General features: G+C 42.5%; 2 protein-coding genes across 5 annotated transcripts in view; one reads left to right on the top strand and one right to left on the bottom strand.

The window, feature by feature from the left end:
* The first annotated feature begins 2,870 nt into the window (after positions 1–2,870).
* Positions 2,871–11,344, top strand: rflna (refilin A). The gene is made up of 4 exons (XM_068604426.1): positions 2,871–3,080; positions 3,208–3,544; positions 8,142–8,251; positions 8,399–11,344. The coding sequence occupies exons 2-4, from the start codon at positions 3,326–3,328 to the stop codon at positions 8,730–8,732; spliced, it is 663 nt and encodes a 220-aa protein (XP_068460527.1). The 5' UTR covers positions 2,871–3,080; positions 3,208–3,325; the 3' UTR covers positions 8,733–11,344.
* Positions 11,345–12,300: 956 nt separating this feature from the next.
* ncor2 (nuclear receptor corepressor 2) overlaps positions 12,301–25,235 on the bottom strand; it is a 79,919-nt gene continuing 66,984 nt past the window's right edge. For 3 of the 4 annotated variants that reach the window (XM_068604382.1, XM_068604383.1, XM_068604381.1), the window contains 15 exons: positions 24,737–25,082; positions 24,419–24,613; positions 24,034–24,285; positions 23,183–23,335; positions 22,800–23,078; positions 22,487–22,673; positions 22,003–22,385; positions 19,726–19,856; positions 19,393–19,631; positions 18,966–19,100; positions 17,663–17,805; positions 17,496–17,549; positions 16,365–16,565; positions 15,625–15,804; positions 12,301–15,515 (listed from right to left, as the gene is read on the bottom strand). In XM_068604382.1, the coding sequence (XP_068460483.1) occupies positions 15,325–15,515; positions 15,625–15,804; positions 16,365–16,565; positions 17,496–17,549; positions 17,663–17,805; positions 18,966–19,100; positions 19,393–19,631; positions 19,726–19,856; positions 22,003–22,385; positions 22,487–22,673; positions 22,800–23,078; positions 23,183–23,335; positions 24,034–24,285; positions 24,419–24,613; positions 24,737–25,082 (3,069 nt within the window). In that variant the 3' untranslated portion in view covers positions 12,301–15,324. The remainder of the gene's footprint in view (positions 15,516–15,624; positions 15,805–16,364; positions 16,566–17,495; positions 17,550–17,662; positions 17,806–18,965; positions 19,101–19,392; positions 19,632–19,725; positions 19,857–22,002; positions 22,386–22,486; positions 22,674–22,799; positions 23,079–23,182; positions 23,336–24,033; positions 24,286–24,418; positions 24,614–24,736; positions 25,083–25,235) is intronic. The other variant, XM_068604384.1, reaches the window with a different exon arrangement.

A 25,235-nucleotide genomic window follows, 5' to 3' on the forward strand; every position in this document is an offset into this window, starting at 1 on the left:
CCACATAATGGGGACGGCCGCTTGGCCAAACGGGAGAGGTGTCTGTTCCATAATATCCCGAATTTGCTATCCATAATTGAAAGGTCATAGGTCTGTCAAAGCAACTTTACTGAATGAGTGAGAAGGATAAACCATGTTATCAAAGAATAATGAATTTGCCTGAACCTGGGATGGATAAGAGCACATGGAGAACACATTAAGTGAGCCTGGCCAAAATAGGATTTTAATTTGTTTGAAAAAAAGGTTAGAGTTAAATTGAGCCTATTGCTAATTGAGTGAAACCAAGGTGAGGCATGCACACTAGACATAGGAATAACATCTCAACTGAATCTTTTCAAAGTTGTCTTTCTAGCTGTGAAAATTAAGTTGTCACATTTGGAAATGTGAACATGTGAACGAGACATTGTTTTAAAAACCAACATATGTCCAGCAGATGCTTTGAACAAACATGGAGGTCACAGTATGACTTCTTGTGTGCAGCGATACGGTTTAATTCCATTAATATACAGTAGTGTCATCATAACAACAGAACAGCATGCTTGTCTTTGTTAACGTATCACTGTTCATAAACAAGACGTTTAAATCACACATCTAGCCATGTACTCAGTTTTGTCCACGTTTCGAGATATCCACCTCAGAGATTTGTTTTTCTTGTCACTTGGGTGAACAGACACTTTAACCTGTGCACGTATAGCAGATGAGATGTACGACCACACCAACCCATGTGTAAAAGATTAAATTACATTTTCAGCATGGTCATTCTGGACATTTTCAGAGCTCTCTGGGTTCTAACTAGTGAGGCTGCAATTGAGCAATGCTTCCCGTTGGCATCCTCACCGACATGCCTCCACCCACAAACATGCTCATCATCTGTGCCCCAGTATTTTATGGCTAATCTGTACCAGATCTCAGAACTAATCCCTTAAATGCCTGAGGATCAACATGATGAGCTCTTTAAGATGGACATGATGACACCAAAACACACCTGACACGGGGAACGCCAGGAAAACTCCCAGCGCCGCTCCACAGCTTCCTGCTGCGGCTTCAGCACAATAACACAGCGGAGGGCAAACAATTCTTAGCAAACAAGATTACAACTGCACAACTTTCACAGCCATGCAATTAAGTATATCTTCCAGACAACAAAGGCAAACAGAGCTGTCTTAGTTTTTATAAGAACTGAAAAAAAAAACTAAAAATCATCACGCATGATTTCCTGACAACCTTTGGTAATCACCATGGAGAGCTGGTGGACCATCAAAGATACAATCAACCACTTAAGACACACAATGAGCTCTGTGCAGCTCTGCATTGGCTCTTATTTATGCTCTGATTTCCATTTTGGCAGGGCTGCTGTTGGTAAGAGTAACCGTATGAACAGAGAGCCCCGACAATATGGAGAGGGAACCGTCGACAAGGATTTCATTCTTTCTCCTTCTTGCTGTGATGACTGCTGTCTGCTCATTTGTTCACTCAGGTCTGCTTTGTCTGCTCTGAGTGGGAGTATGCGTGTGCGTGTGTGCACCTCTATGCACTCATTTAGTAACTGGTGGATACACAGCGTTCCCACCCATCTCCACCCTGTCCTGAAATACACCAGGCAGGATGGGTACAGTACACACAAAGACACAAATACACACAGGCCCTATGAAAAATAACTGTAGTAATCCTATAATAATCCTTTTACCAACTGAAACAAACTGCCCACCAAAGACAGCTGACTGAAATGACTGAAACGTTGTCCTCACACAGCAGGATTACATCTAAATACGTTAAAACCTTTTAGACAATTTAATTCGAACAACATTCCAGATTAAATTAGGTTATACTCGGGTTTTACTCAATGCAGTTATCCATCTTATTTGTATACTTTTGTAGTCATGGAATGAGCTTTAGGTCTAAATAAACACGTGGAACTTATATTTAACATTACGTAGATGATACAGGTTTTTTACAGTCTTCTTATTGATTTGTCCATTTCAGCCATGTCTGCTTTGGAAGAAATATGTCTCACCTCAATGGGACATGCAGTGGAGGAAAATGCTACAAATATACTTAAGTAGGTCAGTTAAAATGTACTCTTAGATTTTATAGGAGAAGCGCGGTTACTGATATTTGTCAAAGTATACACAAGTGGAACAACAAGACCACCAACACTCTGTGGTATATGTGCATACAGCTGATGATCAATTATATACATTTACAACAGCATTATAAATAACCAGAAAAGAGACAAGAGACTGCTGATTCATCTCCATTCTTCTGTTTCATTACCACACAGTTTATGTGGCATTTTTTATAGAACCTTTATTTTTAGTTTGTTGAACACTTGTGATAAATAGTACAAAAGTAAAAATGGATCATATTTAAAAAAGTACGTACACAAAAAAACGACTACAACTGAAAATGCTTATTGTTACTTCCACCCATATATTCAATTCAATTCCAGCCCCAAAATCACAAATTTGCCTCAGACGGCTTCATAATCTGTACACACACACTGTATCTTAACTAATTGTTCTGATGAAGTGGCATATCCTATCATCTTAAATATGAATTAACTAACAACTTACTAATAACTTACTAATATAATCAAACCAGCATCTCCAGCAGGTAGGTTGTATTTGGTTAATTTGGGTAACTTGCTCAAAAGGAAGGTCCGCAGACCTCAAAGTGTCCAAACTTCACCGTACAACATTCTCCTCGGACGTGCTCGCCCCTGTCGGTTGTGCGTGGAAGTGATCTCGATCATGAGGGCTGGACTGGATCCAGGTGCACAAAAAAAGCCTGGCAGGATCATTAAGAAGGAGCTCTCCACTGGAGAGCGCGCACACACACTCTCACACACTCACACTGTCTGAGCAGAGCAGAGGAGCTCTCATCCTGATCGGTACCAGACGGACCGTCGACTTCATTGTTTTTGTGCGAGTTTTACTACGTTTTAGCTTGGTGTTTATTTTTTTTTAAATAGTTAATTATTCACTTTGATACACTTTGGTGTCAAGTTTGGGGTTGACTTTTCAAGCCTATTTGTTTGGAATATATTCCGGGATTAAAGGTGGATACTTCACGACGCGCAGGTACAGTACACACAGGACACATACAAGCTGAATTCGTGACCACTCTGTGAAGTCTTTGTCCACGGCAGTTGGGCAATGATTAAATGCATATTCCCTAAAAAAAACAACCCATCTTCTCTCCTTGCAGAAGTCGTCTTGAAAGAAGTCGTCCAGGATTGTTTCTTTTCGACGCAAGGAGCGCGCAACTTGTCAGTGCGACTTGGTCTGGGGTGTTTTTTGTTTTTTTTACTTGAGTGGTCCCAGATATGGTGGGGCACCTACATTTACAAGCGATGGATGATAGCCTAAAAGGAAAGAACCGGGAAGGGCTGCTCGACAGTCCGGATTCGGGGTTGCCCCCTAGTCCTAGTCCGCCCTTCTGCTCAATCTCCCCGGGTCTGATCGAGTCGCGCTCCGGCAGCTGCACGACGCCCGTCGAAAGCCATCATGGATATTATAAAAAGGAGAGCAGAGAAGGCAAACTGGTAAGAAACATATCGCTATATTTACTTCATGATTTGAAACAATTTGTTAATCTGAAAGCAGACTCGGGTCTGTTCTGTGTCCACCGCAATTGTGCAGTCGTTCACTTCATTGACGCTTTATGATTTTTAAATAAATACCTAATGGCTAAATAATGAGAGAAACTGAAAATCTGAGAGCTTTAATGTTTGGCCAAAAACATATTTCACTTCAGTCCCACTCACACAACATCTGGAAGCTCTCTCTCTCTCTCTCTCTCTCTCTCTCTCTCTCTCTCTCTCTCTCTCTCTCTCTCTCTCTCTCTCTCTCTCTCTCTCTCTGTGTGTCAGAAATTCCTTAGTTGTGCACTTTTGATGTTACACTTGTGCTGTAGATGTCACTGGCTCTCAATAAACCAGTAGAAATGTTTCCTCTTCACTCTGGTGCACCAGCAGGGCTCTAACTAACTAGAGTCTTTAGGGTCAGGGAGTTAATAAGGCCCTCTTGGGTTTCCAAACTGAGGTCCAGGGACTCCCAGGGGTCCTTGCCAGGATTCCAGGGGCTCCCATGCAAGATGACAGACCGCTTCATGACACCAGGTGATTCACTCAGCAGCCTGGTGTCTGAGTCAAGGTGTGTACATGAGTAGTGTGATCAGGTTTCTGTCTCACCGCCTATATGACAAGAGACAGTAACACTGGGATAATGGTATTGGCCTGTAATGGGTTGGCATGGAGCACTGTCATGGTGAAAGTTTGATTCAAGCTTCTTCTTTGAAGTCTGTCGTGTCGGCCATGTTGATTAGAGAGCAGAAATACGACACATACTTAGACAGACCTTAAGCTCTTTAAAACCTTCACCAGCAGCAGGTTTGTGTCTTCCGTGGAAACCAATTTAAATGAAAGGCAAATTGCTAGTTTAATAGATCGGTACCGCTCATTCCCAAATATTTTGACTTGTGACCCTTTAAAATGAAGTGATATCTATTTGCTATATTTATTTTCTTCTCATGTTGCATTTGTTTTTGGCGATCTATTAAACGAAAAAGATTCTCAGACTGTTTCATTTGAATAGTGTTTACAGTCCTTCCTTGATAATCATCATCACTTTTCTTCTTGACTCACTTGTTTATCATCTCCGGTCCATTGACAACCCCCAAGTTGGGAACCTCTATGTCAGATTGGCATCTTAAGTATGGGAACCTTCAGGTTTTGTATTTCATAATTGTGATTCTGTTCCAGAGGTTTGAAAGTTGTTTAGCGTGTGTTAATGTTTACTGTATTGTTATTATCAATATTGTTACCTGATGGACATCTGTGAACATCAACAGCGAAAAGAAAAGCTAGAAATAGAAGTCAAAGTTGAAAATGTAGAGAATACTGTTGAATAGATTCATCTGAGTCTCAAATAAATGAACAAATACAACACTGAAAGCCAGAGAACTGCTGGATAAATTCATGTTCACCTCACCACGTCCGTGTTTGTAGTAGAATCAAAGTAGTAACAGGAGCTTTTGACGTCAGCAATTGTCAATGAAAAGTGTTCATAATAACTGTTTGACATCTGCCTCGTTTCACGCCACCAAGGACACCAGCAAGATCTACATTTAATATAATAATTTAGAAAAACATTTAGCAAAGTAGTCAATCAATATTAATTGTTCTAATTTACCTTTATAAACAGATTGCACGCGTTCTTCAATTTCTTGAATTGTTTCCTGAGAAAAATATAATAATTTCTGGGCTAATAGGAATCTATTACTCATCTATAATAATTACATTTTATAGATGAAATTTCCTGATATTTTCAGCAATATGTGCAACAACTGCATACTTTAAATGGTTAATTTCCACAGCCAATGCACTCACAGGCAATCTTGCTTCTTCAGATGAGGACAGACCTTGATGATCTTCCATGGGAACTATTATTTATGATAATTGCTAAAAAACCATTTAAATGACTCTCAGTGATTTCTGTCATGCATGATGAGGCTGATTTGATTGAAAATAATTTCCAGCTCACTGCCAGTTTCAAAAGTCTAAAGAACATGTCTGTGCAGGTCGGGGTGGCTTTTAAAGCGTCTGAGGGAGGACTCAGAAATGCAGCGCTGCATCCTGGGAGTTGAGTGACATTGGTTTGCTGAAGCCTGAAACGGAGAGAGATCCTCTAATCCTCTGGCGCTTCAGATTAGTAGTTCTCCTCTGCTTCGTGGCTCCTCTTTTAAAGATCAGTCCTGATAAGGGCTGCTCCTGCTTGGGATCTGAGTCCTATCTGTGGGCCCGTGTGTATATAGAAAGAGCCATAACGCTCCATCAGATGTAGACTTTTCCGTTTATCTGTTAGCAGGACGAGAGGAGGCATGAATGTGCTCGATTCTTTTCTCCTCGCAAATCTATTTATGAGTTGTTTTTGTGTACCACCTAAGAACAATCCTCTGCTTCTATTTTGGGGTGCAGAGGCTTGTTAGAGCGCCTGCAGGCCATTGCATAAGTGTTTGATGACCTCTCACTTCTAAATTCAACGTGGAGTAACCCTCAGACAGCCTGTCTGTTCAGACCTGAGCCAAATGTATATGCGGATGTGGGATAATACCTTTATACTTGCATGTCTTTACATACATGTATGAATGAATTAATAAGACAGACTAGATGCATTAACAATATCAGTGTGATGATCTAACTGTCCTGTTCAACGAAACCCAGTCAAGTGTCGACGGATTAGACAACCCAGGAGACAGGATCTCATGACCTTTTTCTAAATCTGCTTCACCGTGGGATGCTGATGCTCTTGCATTAACGTCGTTGCAAACGCCAGGATGCAAAGCGAGTTCACTTCGCCAAACAGCCAGCACTTGGAAAAGTGTGTTTGATTTGGCATTTTCCCTCAGCAGTGCTGCATTGTGCATTGTACATTGTGTGGGTTGCTCAGCTGCAGACTATTTTTCCTGGGCAGAAATGTGCTTCCAGGGGGGTTTTGTGCTTTGTGAGCGAACTGGGGGATCCGCTGCCTGGAGGTTACCGACCCTCCATTCACGAGTGTTTGCTTTGCACAAGTTGCCAGAACACACCGTGGAGAAATACCTGGGATGCTCTCCCTGCCGGAGCAGCGGACATAAAGACGATCACATACTCGTACAGTTTTTTAGATCATGAAGTACCAGCAGCAGAAACTGAACCGCCCGCAGACGAATCCTTTTTTTTCCAGTCCGGCTTTGAAAAACTAGCAGCTGTGCAAGTTCAGCTCCACCGTTCAGATTGTGTGCGGTGATGATCGCAGACTGTAGGTAAGACGAGCTTCGCGCAGCAATCTGCTGTGTCCTTGGCCTGTTCTTGCTCGTCCACTGTAGTGACATGTGTGCTTAACTGTGGCCAAACCACAGCATGTGACAGCCTCCCTGTGTAACGTGAGAGCTGTCGGCGTAGTGGTTGAGGTGCCATTTGATTCAGATTGGTCAGAGACACACAAACAAAACGGTCAATTACAACATTGCACACTGTGTGTGACAGTCATCGGTGTTTCTGATTGGTGCAGCTCTGTCTGTCCCCTTATGGCTCCAGAGAGGACGCTCAGAGGTCGTGGGTCAGTACATAAGCAGATCTGGTTCGTACAGGTTAGTTGAGTACAGTATGTATCCCATCTGGTGTTCTGCACTGTTCGAACAAACGCTCTGCATTAATCACGTGAAAATGAATGCAGTAATATTTGTGGGATTTCTCCAGGACACTCAGTACTGGTTTGTTGGAGCTTATTAGGGAGTTATTGAATATTCTTACATATATATATATATATATATATATATATATATATATATATATATATATATATATATATATATATATATATATATGTGTGTGTGTGTGTATATATATATATATATATATATATATATATATATATATATATATATATATATATATATATATATTTATATATATTGTACCCCTAATAACTTTAAAATGAGAGAACTGTTTTGTGTTATGCACGATTCTTTTATTATTTTTGACATTTTATAGACCAAACAATTGATTGATTGAGAAAATAATCAACAGATTTATTGATTATGAAAATTAAGATACGTTTCAGCCCAAGAACCTAATATCTTGGTTTCTGGATTCTAGTTCTGGAGCTACTGTCGGCCCAACATCTGCAAGCCTATATTCAGTTTACTCACACACACACACGCACACACACACACACACACACACACACACACACACACACACACACACATACACACACACACACACACACACCATGTATTGCATACACACACCCACGGTCACACATCTCTAGCCAGCCAGAAAGTGATTAAGCACAAACACTCGGTGTGTCGCCTCGACTGCTGTGCTTCTTGTCTAATTGTTGTTGTAGTAGTCGTGCCACGGAAACGCCGAGTTCTCATGAGGGTGGATCAAGAAGCGTGTTTTCCTGGAGAGGGTGGAGACTGCAGTCAGTGTTTTTAATTTGGGTTCCTGGCTCTGCTAAATACCCCAACCATGCCGGGATTATTTATTTTTACTGGAATTCCTTGAATGAACTTGTTGGCAGGCTGGTTACAAACAGTTCAGCAGTTCGTGGATGTCTTCATGAGATTGTGACTCTTGTGTTTCCTCTGCACAGCTGCCCTACCTGCTGCTAAACTCCACAAGCACCGACCCAAAGACCCGCATGTACCCTGTGTTCTTCGGAGAAAGTATCGAGGTCAACCCCAAACCAGAGCAGGAAATCAAGTAAGGGAACGTTGACACATAAAGACAAATATTGGTCTCATATGGAGCTTCCTTCACTTATTTTGATCAATATGCTCTTGTCAACAGTGCCACCTAGTGATCACTCTTATATGAGTTTCTAAAGAGTTCTCACCTTCTCATTTTCAGGTGCAACTCCGAGGTCAAGTATGACTCCGACAAGCACTACCGGGACCGGGTGCACTGCGCCCTCGTTCCCACGCCCACCTCATTCAGCGAGACAGTGGTGGCGGTGCGCGACTGCACTTGGAGGAGCTACAAGTCCCAGGTGTACCTGGAGCCGCGGCAGAAACCCATCAGCTACCAGAGCACCACCATTATCTACCCAAAACACGCCAAGAACTCTTACCGCACCACGCTCAACTACAACGCCACGGGCTCCCGTCGCTGGTTTGTCTCCACAGTGCAGCTGGAGTCGAGTGAAGAGACTAGTCCTTGTATCATCTACACAGAGGACCTGTAGAGCCCAGACCGCACTGGGAGAGGGCTACCTGGTGATCATCTTATTTCTTTTGGAGGACGAGGAACTTGGGAGCGGAAATACTTCAAGTAATACCCGAAGCCCCTAAAAACCTGACTTTGTTCTCACCATGGAGGAAACTCTGGGATCCCTTGAGTGACATTTCGCCAAAGTGTATTTAGACTTTCTACTGATGCAGTTTTTAAAAAGGGAGTCTGCCCTCTGGCAGTTTAAAGCTGCACTTCAATGGTTAATGTCTTATTTAATACAAGAGCTGACAAATTGGTGGCCTTTGCTCTTTCAGGTTGGATTGTAACCTCAGTGAAGGTAATGTCCGTGTATGTAGAGAGAAGTCAAGATGACATGTGAGGTGGAATTTAGCCGAGTCTGCGCGAACCCGGTCACACCAATGCAAAGCTTTCTAATATGGCTTCATTGCACTTGTTTTCTATACATCACAGTCCTCCCAGTGGACTTGACATTGCAGGGGAGAGGAGTTCAGTCCTGCATGAGAAATTGGACCAAAGATAGTTTATCTCTTTGTGATGACTCCTCACACTGAGACAGAACACTTGCTTTTGTTATACAGTTTCAACTAACACACATCAAAACAGCAGCTTGTCTAGTTTGATCAAGCATTTAATTCAACTCAACTGCACATTGCAAGGTGTCCTGTTCGTTCACCAGAGCGTTCTCAGGACTAAGCTGAATGAAAAGGAGGATTGCGGCACAATAACAACTGATGGCCTTTAAATATCTAAAGTTCTTTGCAACAATACATATTCAGCCGTCTTTGCTCACTGTTCTCGTGGTTTAAAGACCTGCTTAGCCTCGTGTCTGTTAAAACTTAATCTGAACACTTTGGTGAAGGCAATGTCAGAGTGAAGGGTGTTTGGATGAACAGGTTGAAAACCCTCTTTGTTAAGAGTTTAAACTCTGCTTCATCAGTATCCCTCGTCATCTGTGGTTTCAACATGCGAGGGAACACACGTATGTTTTTCAGGGCCTTTAAGAATCATTGTATGGTTTGTTTTTTTCATAACTTTGGTGAACCTGGAACTTGTCAAACAAGTGCAAAAAAAATTAGACAATCACAGGGAAGTGTTTGACAATTTGAAACACTTCTCTGTCTTAACTCTCGGTACTGAAGAAAGTGAACTTGTGCTGTGGTCGCTCACTCGTCTATTTCTGCATGAGACTCAAACACAAAAACAAGAACTGTTTTCAACTGCAATTATCGTTTAGTGCTGCATTTCAACTGCCTCTCAAAATAAGGCTAAAACCCTTCTGGAACAGGTGTCACCAGCTGTTCGTAAATTCATCAGTCTGTGTATGAAGCTTCAAGCTGGATTTACTTTATCATGTTGCACCATTAAAACTCAAGGAATGTCTTCTTTGCTTGGAGAAATCTGCAGCTCAGTCCAATCGAAAGAAAATCAACGATTCAAATGAAGTCCCGTTAGCATCACAGAATAATAGTTTTAGGGGGAAAACAATACATTAAACTGAACTCATAATCTTTTGTAAATATAGATAATACATTGTTTTGTTTAGAAGTCAGTGTTTTTCACTGTTGGTATTCATGCAGTTTTGGATTATGCTCAACTAGCTAACGTTTATTCTGTAATTCAGTCTGACATTATGAATATCACATGCCCTCATTTGAATCATGTTGTTGAGTGAATGTGTACTCTTCACTCTAAACCGCTCATAAGGTGGCAAACTAAAGTTAGCTAACTTCATGTACAGCAGCTAAGGCACAAGAACTACTTTGTGTGATACAACTTACAAGCCCTTTTGTTTTAGAGAACTCCACTTACTTCTGGAAGTGGAGTTCAGAATAGCTAGAGAATTTAATTTACGAATCGCTGGTGTTTCATTTTGTTTCATACATTAACAAATCATCAAAATGGAGATTTTCTGATATGAGGTAACCCAAAAGCATTAAACCACTCTGTAACCTCCAACATGTAGAAAGTGGTGCTGTAAAAACCACATCAGATATCCCTGTCGAAGCGTTTTTTGACTTATTTTCCTGCACGTCTCTATTTAGATTAAGGTAAATATTGAAATTTCAGACTTTACCTCAGATCTTCATTGGTATCAGTTTAATTTCATTGCAAAGAATTTCCCAGACTTTCATCTGAGTTTTTTAATTTGCGCTCTTGTTAGTTTTATAGTTTGAGAAACCCTCCAGGTAAGATTAGGGTAGGAGATACACGCAGCTTCAATGAGGGAACAGTAAGTAGCAACACAGCCAGACAAGAAGAGAAAAATAAAATATGTTCCTTGAAAACAAATATAGATGAGGTGAGGAGATTGTTTAGAAGATGGATTTTTTATTCTGTAAAGTTCCAGGAAAGATGATAAAGAGTTTTGTTAAGTGTAGATGGTCTGTGAAATGTCAAGAGAACGATGAGAGAAAGTTGGTGGGTGTAAAGTTTAATACGTTGGTGGTTTTATGCGAAATACTTTTGTGTTTCCTAACACTTGATTTTGTTACTGTAAAATATTTTCCTGTTGTATATGTGGCATTGAGGCACTTCATAATTCTCTTTATATTTTTGTACACCAATCATTGTTCTTGTTCTGATCAAAGAAAAAAATAATTTAAAAAGATGTATATCCTAAATGAATAAAAGAAAAAGGCAATTCCCAAATACTTATTTTGCTGTGTTGAGCATTTGTTGCATTGTCCTGCCAAGCTCTGCTTTAATGTGGACCCTCTGCAACAAAGAGCGTCGGCTCCTGTGACTAAATCCAAGCCAAAGTTAGGATTCATGAAAATACAGACAGGAAACTCAGTTCACAAGCGGTTCTTTCAAATGCAACTGAAATGGTAGCACTGAACATTGGCTCTGTTTCTTAGCAGTAAATTATTAATTCATGACTGTTTCCTCTAATGAGCAGCACAGAAAAGTCCTATTGACATGTTTTTATCGGATGTTGTCAGAGATGGATTACTTGTCCAAATGTACTTTTTATCTCGGTGGTTTATGTACTCGACCAACTACTATAAATCTGAAATAAAAAAACAATGTCTCTAGTATCCAGCACGGCTCTGCGCATTCCAAAACAGTTTTATAAGTTAATACTTATTAATCTAAGGACTTCATTATATGTTGTAAAGTGAGAAAGAAAGGATAAACAGTCTTAATTTAATAACATTGTCTCCTTGAAGATCTCGTGGAAATTATGTAAGGAGGATCATAACAGACATGCAGTTTGACCTTCATACGAGCTGAGCGATTGTACAGAAGATCACAGGAGACCAGATCAGCCAAGCAGAGCATTTGGATAACCGACGCTACTGAAAGCCGTCTACTGTCCCACAATCTGAGTAATGCAATATTTAGAATTAGGTCTTTACTTTATCACTTTATTTTCTTTAATTGAAGATACATGATTTTATAATAAAGTATCCCCTCCCAAAGTGTCAAAAGCAGAGTGGATTAGTTAAACAAAGATGCTTATACCTCCCCCTAGTGGTAACATACCATTACCTTCCTGCAGTATGAGAAGTATGAGGATGCAGCAATAAATAACATGACTCTGAGACCATGAATGGCAATAAGCTTTTTATTTAAACATTAAGGCAGTGTTTTTTTTTGTTTTCCATTTTTACACTGCTATCCACAAAGCTTGCTGGTGGGCATGTAGAATTTAACCAAGTGAATATTTCTTTTATTTTTATTTTTATTTTTTTGTAATACCAACCTTGAAGCAAGCCACATAAATATTTACATCTCTTCAGTTTTATATACAATCCTTGCTATTATACAGTGGGTTATAATAAAAAAAAAATCATTATGCACAAAATGGTTGAACAATGTACTGTTTATGAAAAACCCACCCCCCATTTGACAGTCCAGGGAACACATCAGCAAATAACTGTACTTTCACACCTTGAATGATTACTTAAGATTTGGGACATGATTGAAAAAACAAACGGATGCATTTTTAAAATAATTTCGGTATACTTTTTAAAAACTACATATTAGTCCATCATCGGTTTAGGGAACAGCTAGATATGGCTTAGTCTGATTACCGCCACATTCATAAATTTCACCAGAGGACAAATGATATGCACGCAGAGTGATTCATGTACAAAGCCTGGCTGTATTTTTGCCTTGCCTGATGAAATTACAAACCTCTATCGGTATTGACACAAAAAACCCACTAAATCAGACCTAAAACACGACTGAGCTTTCTGTAGGTGTGACATCCTGAATGTTTCACCAACGACAGGTAGAATGAATGAAGACGGGAGAGGAGGTAGTCCTATAACAGTCATGTTTGTACGAATCCCCTGTGACAAAATGAACTGGAGATGGAGAGGTAAGTCTGAATCATTTCACATCATTTACACAGAGGACCTTTAAAATACTGCAGTAAACTGTGAGAGCATGTCAACGAATGTTACATCAAACTACCAGAATGCTTCCGAATGCCTTCCTCCAACCTGTACAAACACAAAGGGTGCAATGGAGTACACTTGAAGTATGTCATGGTCTCACAGTGGAGAACGCATCTGATGCGGGCCCAGGTAAGCTGTCCTGTGAGACAGCGTCGTCTTGTTTTGGAGATAAATGAGTAAACCATGTAAAAGCTAAGGCTGTGATGGACTTTGAAGCAAAGAAAAAATGCAAACTAAATATGTTGTTTTTTTTCTCTTCTTTTTCAAAGAGGACGTTTTATTTGCCGTTATGTTTTCAGATTTCCCTGTGTGGACAGTATAATCTGCCATTGGGGGGGTTAAAAGAAAAATTGTGCGTCACTTGGTAACTTCAGAACTGTATATGTAAAATAAATGGCACTTAACACTAGGAATATCTCATAACTGTACAAAATCTGCCTGGATGAGGAGTTGGGTCTTGGCTCCTCCTCTAGGCAGTGAAAGGTCAGAGGTCAGACCATCACAACAGCTCCTAGACAAGATTCTGACAGGCCAGCTGAAGCTGGCACCGCCATGGACCAAGGGTCATAGAAAGATGGCTTTTTTTCACCTTTTCAATGCGAACAAACTCTAAGTGATGCTGAGGAGTTTGCCTTTAAGCAGCTTTAAGGTCGGTCTGCACCTGCTCGAAGCGGCATCGTCATCGTTCACTAAAATGTGATTGTCGCTTTGAGTGTGGAAGCGATAAAGAATATCGGTGGCAAGACCAAAAAAAAACAGACAGGTGTTAAAGAATACCTCCACAATGGGATTTCTATGCTGTTCTTGAGTCCATTTGTTACCTGCTCCAGGAAACACAGATTCTTAAAAATGCCATTGTGAACAGACTGACAACTAAGTGCTTAATATCCAAAAAACTGTTTCAACAAACACAGACATGATTAATATAAAAACAGTGAGAAAGTGTCACTTGTTTCACTGCCACCCATCTGGCAAACCATCTCTCCCCACATGGATGGCTGAGGTCAACAGGCCTTTGCCGTTTCTCAGGACCCCCACCCACCCAAATATATGACGACATCAGCAATGAACAGCCTGTTTACCCTGTAAACCAATGATATGACCTTTCCCACAATCTCAGCCCTCCCTTCCCCCCCCCACCCTCATCCCAAAAAAGATACACCATTGCAGATAATAGACAACAAATGACACCATCAAAAGTTCACCATCAAAATGTACTAAAGGTCTCAGCTCACGTTCCAAACACAGGACTGGACTAACTGACTTTAAAAAGGAGCAAAAGAATGAACCGAAACAAGAAAAACAAGATGTTAATCCTCCTCCCATCGCCTCGCACGTGTTCTTGTAGTGGTAGCAGTGCACAGGCCGCCTGCACCTGGCGTTCACTTTGAAGAAACGTGAGAGGTGCCCCTCGCTGTGTGCGCCACTATTCTCAGGTCAGATCGGCGGTCAATATCTGTCATTAGAGCAGCCATTGTCAGGCTCCTGACCAGACCAACAACATAAACCCTGTCAGCAACATTAGAGCAGTACACCCAAAAGGTGCAGGTCGCTGTGTCTATATTGATAAGGCCAGTAAGGAAAAGTAGCAAAGTTTAAAAAAGAAAAGTGATTTGTCCTTTAGAGTAGTCCTGGAGTGAATGCATAACACATAAGTGCAACCACACGCACACAGAGACATGCACGCACACAAAGACAGACACGCACGCACGCACGCACACAAACACACACGCACGCACACACACGCACACACACACACACAAGCAGACACACGCGCACACACACACAAGCACGCGCACACACACACAAGCACACGCACGCACGCACAGAGACAACCACGCACACGCGCACACACACACACACACACACACACACACACACACACACGCACGCACAGAGACAACCACGCACACGCGCACACACACACACACACACACACACACACACACACACACACACACACAGAGCAGCAGTGTCTGAGCTCGTCACTGCTTGGGGTCTCATGTGTGAAAGGGAAGGGCATGATCCTTGCTTGACGACTGACGGAGGAAATGCAGAGTGGAATGCTGTGGGTAGGTTTGCAGATGCCTCAGCAGGTGTACGTGTGTGTTTGTGTGGCTGCAGCAGCACAGAGCTGGTTGACTGTTAGAGGGTCTTGTGGTACGGTAGATTTCTGGGTCACTCGCTGTCAGACAGGGTCTCGTACTGAGACATGAGCAGAGGCTTCGGCTCCTCCTCCCAGGACCGGCCTTGTCCGGGACCAGGTCCCTGACCCACCAGCTGGCCAGAGGAAGGCGAGGGAGCAGACACTGTCCCACTGGGGAAACGCATTATCAACGGGTTGCACGGGAAGGGAGTTGGAGTTGATCCTGCAAAAAGCAGAGTGACAGAATTGTTATGAGTTTGACCCATTTTGTTAAAATAACATAAACCACCCCAAGAGATAAGTAATTTATTATTAACCACCAATTTGAATACCTGTGGATGAAGGTCGATCCTCCCAGACACGGTTAGTAAGAGGAGTTCGTCTGTTGCAGTCTCCCTCAGAGTGGACTGAAGACACGGACGACGGCCTCTCGCCGCCTGACAGGCCTGGTCCTGGAGATTTGGCTTTCCGCCCATTAGAGCGCCCGCTACCTTTTAAGGACTTTCCCCCACCTGCAAGCAGAGGAGGCCGAGCTTTAACTTTCAGAGCAACAATCCTGTGCAAAACACTTCCAGCTCCCTCGAGCGCTTCTGATTCAACCTGATGTCAAACTAACTGTCAATGAAATCCCATAACAAAATGTTTGAATCCTTCAGGAGTGTTCTTGAATCATTCTAATAAATTGTTTGACAAATAATGTTACAAAAGTCTTTAAAGAAGATGTAAATTAATAATTACCCGGTAGTCTTTTTTAAAAACAGATAAAGATAACAGTCAATAAGCCTAATTATAAAATGGGAACTCATCGGAGAAAAGTAAAAACCGATCCCCTCAGGCAGATGATGGTGCCCGAACAGAAAAGTCTTTGGGTCCTGAACAGCCATCAGAGCCCCGCCTGGTGATTTTAAGTTGGCTGTAGGAAACTAAAACATTTGATAAAAAGTGTTGTGCAAACCAAGACAGTCCCTTTAAGGTAAAACTGAAAGCCTTAAATTTCACCTTCGGGAACAGCACATGCTGAAACTATGTTGGAGTGGAGTTAAAAGTACAAAAGTGGACGAGGATGTTGCACCTTGTGAGAAGAAGTCTTCAACGCGTCCGTCAGCAACAGGCATACCAGCAGCTGGAACTGCTCCCATCTGGTTCGCAGCGTTGGATGTTGAGCGTTCCTCATCATCGTATTTGCCCATTAAGGCCTTTCTTATAATGGCCTCCAGGCCTATTGAGTTACCAGGTGTCTCTGGAGCTGGATGGCTGCGGACACTCACAGGTCCTGTGGAAGGAAGGAGTGTTTCACAAGTTAGAGGGAGAAAGGGACCGCAAGTAGAGAAAATGCTATCAAAAACAGGACAAAAGATCCTGAAGCTGCTGTAATGACGCGTAAGAAGAGAGATCATAGTCACAGAACCACAACATTAAATACTATTTCACTGAAAATAAGCAGTGAAGACACAAAACGGAGGGGAAAAACAGTAGGTAAATGCTGATGATTCACTTTGAAGAGCAGTAATCTTAAGGACAGCATGAAAGTAGAATAGATGAACATCTTTAGTCATTTAATTTCATGGCATTCGAGCTGCATTCCTATTTAAGTCCATCTTTGGACACTGTAGACTGTAGGTTAGTAATGCCTTGAGGCCTCCCAGTGGATGGCGTTGAGAAGTGTTAAATTTCTCTGAAGGGCTCTTCCAAGTCTTTCAATTATCCTACATCATAAATGTTCCAGCTCTTTTCGCTTCGCTTGTGTCATATGGCAACACATTTCTTGTGTAAACGCCACCTCTCACACCACTTCAGGACCTTCTCGGATTTCTGTACATCGCTCACAACAGCTCCAGTGTGAAAACCAGCAGTCGGATAGATAATGCCAAAGAGAAATCCATGTTCAGGATATTGGTGTACAGGATACTGTTGTACCCAGTAAGACCTTTTGTACAAGTGAATAATTCATCATGAAAAGTACTAGGGCTTTGAACAGCAGTATACTCAAGTGAAATTGTTCCTATACACATGTTACAACGGCAGATTTGGCACCAAATTAGATCTGTCAATCCTTCAGTTAAGTCACTTTGTTGGTGCTGCTCCATTACCACCGCAAGTATGCATGTGTTGACCCACAACATACATTCACTATCGCGTGTCATGCGCGGCCGACTTCTCACTTTAAATCAATTTAATAATTGATGAGGTTTAAATAGATTACCTGCAGTTGTAGAAGCCGGCATATTGAAGATCTCTGTTCCTGGCTGACTGGCATCTGAAAGTGAGGAAAAGGGTCATTTTTATTTTTATTTTTATTTAATTACAAGGTTTCAGTCTAAAAAAACAATGCCATTTAATTGTGCATTCCTGTCTGTGTGTCAGACTTACTGAAATCCCCCTCATTTCCGACCACTGTCATCTTCTTGATTATCTCCTCTTTCTTTGACCTTACAATAGCAGAGGTGCTCTCTGTCAACTTGCTGAAGAAAGCTATAGGCTGGGCGGCATTGGGAGGGGAACGGGAGCCCATTCTGCAGGAGGGAAAGAGAGCAATGTTAACAAACACATCTAGACAAGCCCTGTCCATACATATGTATATTACATATCCATTACATATCAAACACATGTTCCCATAGCATACTTGGTGTTGTTTGGATGTTTAGATGTTGTAGATACTTATTTTTCAGAGAAGAGGTCTGCATTTAAATTGAGCCATTGGCATGTTGAAGAAGCATCAACAATTCTGCTAAAACTATTTGTCGGGCCGAACAAATGTTTAACTATTTCCCACTGAAGGTGGCGGTGTCAATAAGCCCTGCAACCATGTGGGTTCAGGACAACAAGTAGAACATTCATGCAAGTATATCACCTTCATTAAATGTGCTGAATTACTTCATGGGCTACATTTAGAATAGCATAATGTAAGATGGAGGGCATCTGATGCCTAATGTTTTCAGATATTCCCTAACATGGAGGAATCAGATACTCTCTCTCGCCATTTGAGCTCCTCACCCTGTCCCTCTGGGTGAACAACAACACCCTCAAAATTAGATCGCAGCTCAAACCATCTGATTGTAGCCGCTTATATTTGCAATTGAATTCTTATGGTGACTATCCAAGGATCATGACCGGTGCTGGAGCATCAACTGGCTCGTAAATTGAGACTCTAAAACATGAATGATTCCAAAAATTCTGGGCAATTCGGGGCTTCATGTTTGACAATGATAGAGCTAAACTGGACACTTCCCTCCTCTGCTGTGTCATGAATTTGACAATTAGTTGGAGTCTTCTGTCCAGCCTATTGTGCAAGGGAGGTTTGGCAAAGTGACTTTGGATACCTGGAGCCCACCCACTAGACCCCATTTAAAAAATGTGAAAGAGCACTCTTCTATGGAAGCCCATTAGCTCCATCTCCAACCTTCATGCAACACCAAGTAAACATCTCAATCATTTCTTACGTGAGGGTTCATCGGATAAAAAGGTGGAGATATTATTTATGTCTGTTTATTATAGCCTGCTTGTTGTTGACACATGTCTTAGCCTGTCCTGTATCATTAAACAACTAATCAAACATTCACTACGGAAAAGATCATTAATTGCAGCACTGCTAATCTAAATATTATACAAGCTGTGGCTATCATAAAGTGAACTAAAAGAACATCTGGAGATCTACAGCAATGTGATCCGTTACCCTTGCTCTCCCTGCTCGTTGGAGTAAGAGGCTCCTCCTTGAACCTCAGGTTCAGAGCTGGCTCCAGCAGGAGACACTGGTTCAATGCCATCATTTGAAACACTGAGAGGGGATGTTTTGGGCTGAGGAGGAGACCTGCAGAGAATACAAAGATAATATATTTCCATCATGAATAACATTGTTTTTAAACAGATGAATCCTCGATCAATTTAGTAAATGAGTAAGATTACTAACATAGGCGTTAAAGTGTGTGTGTGTATATATATATATATATATATATATATATAAATTAATTTGAATGAGTCTAAAAATCAGAAGTTGACGATGTCGCTGCAGTGGTCAGTCTTTGACGGGAAGACAACTTTCAGCTTGTATTAACAGTGCCCACCCAATACATTTGACAGATATTTCTGTTAATGATTCCTACCGGTCTCTGTTGCGTTCTGCGCCAAGGCCCTCTGGATACCTGGACCCTTGGACAGGCTCCTGTGAGATGGGTGGGGGCTGGGAGGCACTGGGTGGACGGGTCAAGTCCAGGACAGGAGAGCCGTGGTAGCTCTGCTGCTGCTGCTGCTGCTGCTGCTGCTGTTGCTGCTGCTGCTGCTGCTGCTGCTGCTGCTGCTGCTGCTGCTGGCTCTGCCTGGTGTAGTCCTTGGTTATCACCTCCTGTTTACATAAAAGACAAATCCATGTCAGAAATGAATCCAAGGTCCTTTAAACCACTTTGGAAATGTGCTCCATACATATTGTTTAAACCTACACTGATGTGCTGTGCCAGGGTGACCACCCTCTGGCTGCCTTTAACGCAGGGGGATGGAGGCTGTTGGCCTGGAGACAGTCTCTCCTCAGACGAAGGACGGTAGAGACCGTGTGGCTCCATCTTCTGTTGAGCTGTTGAACAGACACAAATGTACACACCCGCACACACAAAATCACACCCAAACACGGATACAAGTTAGTTTTGTTTTTAGTCATTGGAGGCATAATTTAAGAAGTCTACAAATGCGCTTATGAAAACATGCATATTTAGAACATATAGTGGATGTGCAATTTCAACATTTCATGTAACATTTGCACATGACAGCTTAGAGGACAAGCTTTTCTCTGTAATGACTATACGACAGTGTGTGACAAGCTACTTCAGTTCTCTTAATTATGCATAATTAACTCTTTGCATACAGACCATTCACGTTTAGCTTTGACCTGAAATTATATGATAATGACTGGTTTTGTATCACAGACTAACTTTTAGTCTGAGAAAGCCACTTTATAACTGATAAAAAAGAAAAGGAAGGGTAATGCCTTAGAGGCAAGAAGACTACAAATGCATTTACTGCATGCTTATGAATAAGATAATCTAATACTTATCTAATCTTAACTGAAAATAGACTCATTCATGCTTATCTATAAATATATGAAATTATTGTTGGACCATTGTGGTAGTAAGATTTTCTTCCCCCTTGAGCACAATGTCTCACTATGTGAGTTCTTACACAACTCTTGCACTACAGTATTTATCTCAGGAGTGGATGATGTAAGCAAGCGCAGGGAGCAGGACTGACTGTATGGACTCCCAGAGAGGACAAGTCTCCCGGAGGGACAGGATGCTGTGGTTTTTGTTATTAGCTAGCAACAAGAAGATACTCTGGGTTCCTTTGAATACAAGCTAACAATAGCCTCCATCTCCCTCGTGGTCCAGTCGACTAGTTTGTGAATGCATGCCAACATCAATGTGATGCTGTCCTATCAATGTCTTTCTGGCAATCTCGTCTGTTTTGAGAGGCTTGCTTCCTGTTGACTTCTGTACATACGATAATTGTTTTTAAACACTCAGCATGCAGTGTCATCTGCCCTACAGACTTGTAATATTATGTACACACATTGCTCTAAAGCAGAAAAAAACTCCAAAACAAAATCACTGACAAACTCCAAAAGTTTGATTGAAAGAGTTGTGCTGAGCGAAAAAAAATCAGCTTTGAGCTATAAACAGGAACATGCAGAGATTTGGGAGGGGCAGAAGCTGCAGTACCCCCCTCCTCATAGATGGCTAAACATCTTTCTCACATCCTTCTCCTTTCCAACCCTTCTGTGCAACAGCGGTGCACTCTGGGACCCAAGGGAGCTGGTTTGGTGGTTGGTAAGGCTTTCAACGATGTTTAATGAAAGGGACTGTCACACCAATTTGCTACTTTAGTCATTTGGGTTACTTATGATTATGGTCCAGAGTAGTGCCCAGCACAATGTGTTTCAAATAGGTCTATGAGTATCTGCAGGAAAGACAAGCAGTAGTGAAGTAGCGCTACTGCTTGTATAAAGTGATTCAAACATTTGAATTCCAGGCAGTCTCATTTAACATGGGATGTAAAAGCCTCCTGCAGGGGGGAAAAATATTCTTGTCATGCCTTCTTTCATGTGGCGAAACATTATGTTTAAGCAAGTAAGTAAGCAGCCGAATGGGAGCGAGGAGGGGTGCCACATGTTAAATTCTGTCATATCCTCTGCAAAAAGTAAATGAAAACAAGCAGCAAAGGATGGTTATGCTTTATCATCCCACTATTTTTAGTTATCTGAAAATAACACCTTAAAGGACACCTAGGATCTTCTTCATGGAAAATTACATGTGTTCAGTAGCCATTAATATTATATCAATGCTTTGTCAGGGTTGAAAACATTGTCTTCACTGAGGTCTAATTTGGATGGGCGAGATGTTTAGTTTTCCAGAGGTCACCCTTGGTGGTCTTTAAGTTTGTAAAGAAAAAAATAATATTTATTTTTTTTTAAGCCAAAAAGTTTATCATTGAAAAAAAACATGAATGAATTGAGCTGATTTCATAATGCCAACCACCACAGCGTGCAATAGGCCAGAGATTGACGGGGGAAGGTCTGGGTGGTGAGGGGGACCCTGGGATCCACAGCGTCTTACCATCAGTGGCGCAGTTGGCAACAAGCGAGCCCGTCTCTGCCATCCCCGTTTCACAAGAAATTTGACGCATAATAATCGCGTTTATGAAGTTGGCCGCAGTCATGGTGGTCTTACCGAGTGCTCGGAGCTCTTGTTCCTGAAAGGACATCGCTTTGTTTTGAGTCTTTTCCCTACTAGGTGTACCGCTTTCTCCACGGCCAGGAGGGTTATCCGACTGGGGAGGGAGCAGGTGCTGGGGCCGGCCTGGAGCCGAGGCATAAGAACCTGGGTAAATTCCTCCTGGGCTGGGGCAGGACAGCTTGGGGTCAGATTTACTGGAGGGCCCGTGCTGGTCCTGCAAGTGCTTGGGTAGACCACCCCTGTTTTTGCCTCCATCGCGACTCTGCTCTTTGGCTACATTTGAGTCCATGACAGGTGGGTAGGCCTCAGGGGGCATACCTGTCCTTTGGAGGTGGCCAGGATAACCTTGGTAGCGGGCCGACCCTGAGGACATGGATCTGGCAGGCCAAACAAAATATGATTGGTAAACAGGACAATCAAATTAGCTCAAATATCTCTGTGGCGTCCGTGTATAAACAGAACTAAAAATGCAGTTTACCGAAACACAGACGAGCTGGAGTGATCGTTGAGAGAAAGACTTTTGCCCCCAGTGTTGTGCAGGACACTTGGCCTCTGCTGCACATTCTCCTGGTTGCGAGGGGAAACTGGGGAGTGCTGGTGGCTGTACGGTTGGGAGGAGGGTCTCACACTGCTGCTGCTACTGCTTGCCAAGCTGTGTTCTGTACCTGAGTGACACGAACAGATTCATTTAATTTCACAAATACATCACTCTTTCCACAAACTACATTTGTGTTGCCAGTGTGTTACTTTGAACCTGGACATAAACATTTAAAACACTATCTGCTCCAAACCTGGTCGCCAGATGGGGGCGTGCTCCACATTTCCAAGTGACCCGCCCTTCTCTCTGTCACGCTCTCGGTCTCGGTCTCTATCTCTCTCTCTCTCTCGGTCCCTTTCACGGTCTCTCTCCCGTTCTCTTTCCCGATCCCTCTCTCGGTCGCGTTCACGCTCCCTCTCTCGGTCCCGCTCTCTATCTCTCTCCCGGTCCCGCTCCCTCTCTCGGTCACGGTCTCTTTCACGCTCACGCTCTGAAGATGTGCCCTGCATCTTGTTTATGTGTGAGGACCCAACTGTTTAGAAAAAGGTAAAGAACAAAAAAAAAAGATTGTTAAAACAATGAGAGTGCAACATATTGAATTTGTAGGTGACTTTGCTTGTTTGAACCGAATTGTACCTGGTGAGATGGGGGAGGTTGTGTAAGGTCTGCCAGGGAAGGTGGCGGTTCCCCCAGGGATGTAGGTGATGCGATCCATTGGGGAGCCGGCTGCCCCTGCAGAGGGAGGGACCAGGACAGGTAAGTGCGGCACCTGAGAAAGATCAATGATTCCTGGGGAAACAGAAAGAAAAGAATGGTAAAGAAAACCTTGATAGCTACATGCATGTTTTGCTTGAGAGAGTAACAGATGAATAAAGTCCAACACTGCGTTCTAATACGGATCATTCAACTCTGTTTGTAATGCGAGGAAAACAAGAACATGGTCTTTCCACTTTGTTCAAAATAGAATTCCAAAGCACTAAATTGAGAGAATACCGTTCGAATTGATTCAATTCTGCTCACAACATGATTACATTATATTTCAATATAATGGAACAAAACAAACTCACTGCACCCTTTTTTAGCAACTTAAAAGCATTTTAGCTTTTTGTATAATGATTTAGTCGAAGACAAATGGATGCCAACTGCTGTTGCGTATTTAATATTTGTTGCTTTGCCTCCAGACAGTGACGACAACCAACAGTCAGATTATGCAAAGTGTTTCCTTCTCCAGCAGCCGTTACCTTAACTGCTGCTTGATGCAGCAAACCAGCTGATTGCCCACAACTTGCGTGTGCCAGAAAAATGCCACCAACGCTGGGCAATAAACATGCTGCTTATAATATAAATCAGATTCAAGTAACAAAAAACCTTCTTGCACACTTGGTGTTAGTTTTCCAAAAATGTTAAAAACCAATGTGAACCCAGCCTGAACCCAGCCTGAGACAAATATAAGTGGAAGTTAGTGTTGTGAAGTCAGCTCGCCTCACCTCGTGGGGCTGCAGAATAAGGTAAAGGAAGGGGCTGGTCTCGAGGACTGAGGCCCCTCAGCAGGTCTGAGCGCTGGGCAGCCATGGCAGCAGCTGCTGGCCACTGGTGCATCTGCTGGGAGGTGATATAGTCATTGAGCAGTGTTTGGCGGTTTTCCAGGGCCGTAGTGTCAGGAAAGCTACGGATGAGGTAGGGATAGGGGTGAGGGTACGCCGGGTTGGGCGCTAGGTGGCGAGGCAAGTAGTAGGCCGCTGGGTAGGAAGAGTAAGAAACATCCGTTAAGAAATGTCTGTTAGTCATATTGCCAATTTTTGTCCATTTTCTGACGAGCTCACAATAACTTAAAAGAAAATGTTTTTCATTTTAGCTTGACTGCGGCTGTACCTGGGTCAATAGGGATCCCGCGGGGAAGCGACGCAGGGTCAAAGGCTATGGGGATTTGACGGTACACGTCAGCAGCCCCAAGATTCTGCAGCAGCCGTTCATAGGTCTGTTGATCTGGAACACCCTGGAGGGGTGATTTCATTTCCCTGGGGGTTGGTGTGGATTTACGCTCCTGTGGCGGATTCTTACTGGAACCTGGAGTTAAAACAAGGATACAAAATTATTTCATGGACAGTCTTTGTGGACTTTGTGGTATGAAAGGTAAACTATCTTGTTGTAAAATATTTCATCTGGCTTAACTGTATGGTATATACTCACCATCATGCTGCCTTTGGCTTGATTCCCTGGACAGAGGGGAGCCACGATGTGAAGGCCCGGGGTAGGGGGCCCTTAAGGCGCCTTTGTCCTCGTAGCTCACTGGACTATGATGAGCCTTGCTTCCCTGCTCTGACCCCAGTGTAAGGGGAGAAGAGCGGGCTATAGGGCTCGCCGTACTGACCACCGCGCTGGGCCGCCCTTTTGGTGCCTCGTCGTAGCGGCCCCTGTCAGCACGCATTTCCATGTGGGAGGGTGCATTGTGGTAGGAACGTGGTGAACTGGCTATAATGGAGCGGACATCATGACGTTTCCCTGAACCAGTTGCCTCCTGCTTCATGGGTGTTCCCTGAACAAAACAGGAATTCATCAGTTAATTATTAAGCGGTTTCATTATCGTAATAACTTTATTTATATAGCACCTTTAAAAACAGAGTTTATGAAAATGCTTCAACACACAAAGCAACAAAAGATAAACTAAGGTAACATTTTAACACTGATA

This window comes from Clinocottus analis, unplaced genomic scaffold (assembly GCF_023055335.1).
Source record: "Clinocottus analis isolate CAN_PGR_092001 unplaced genomic scaffold, fCliAna1.0.p SCAF_7, whole genome shotgun sequence".
NCBI lineage: Eukaryota > Metazoa > Chordata > Actinopteri > Perciformes > Cottidae > Clinocottus > Clinocottus analis.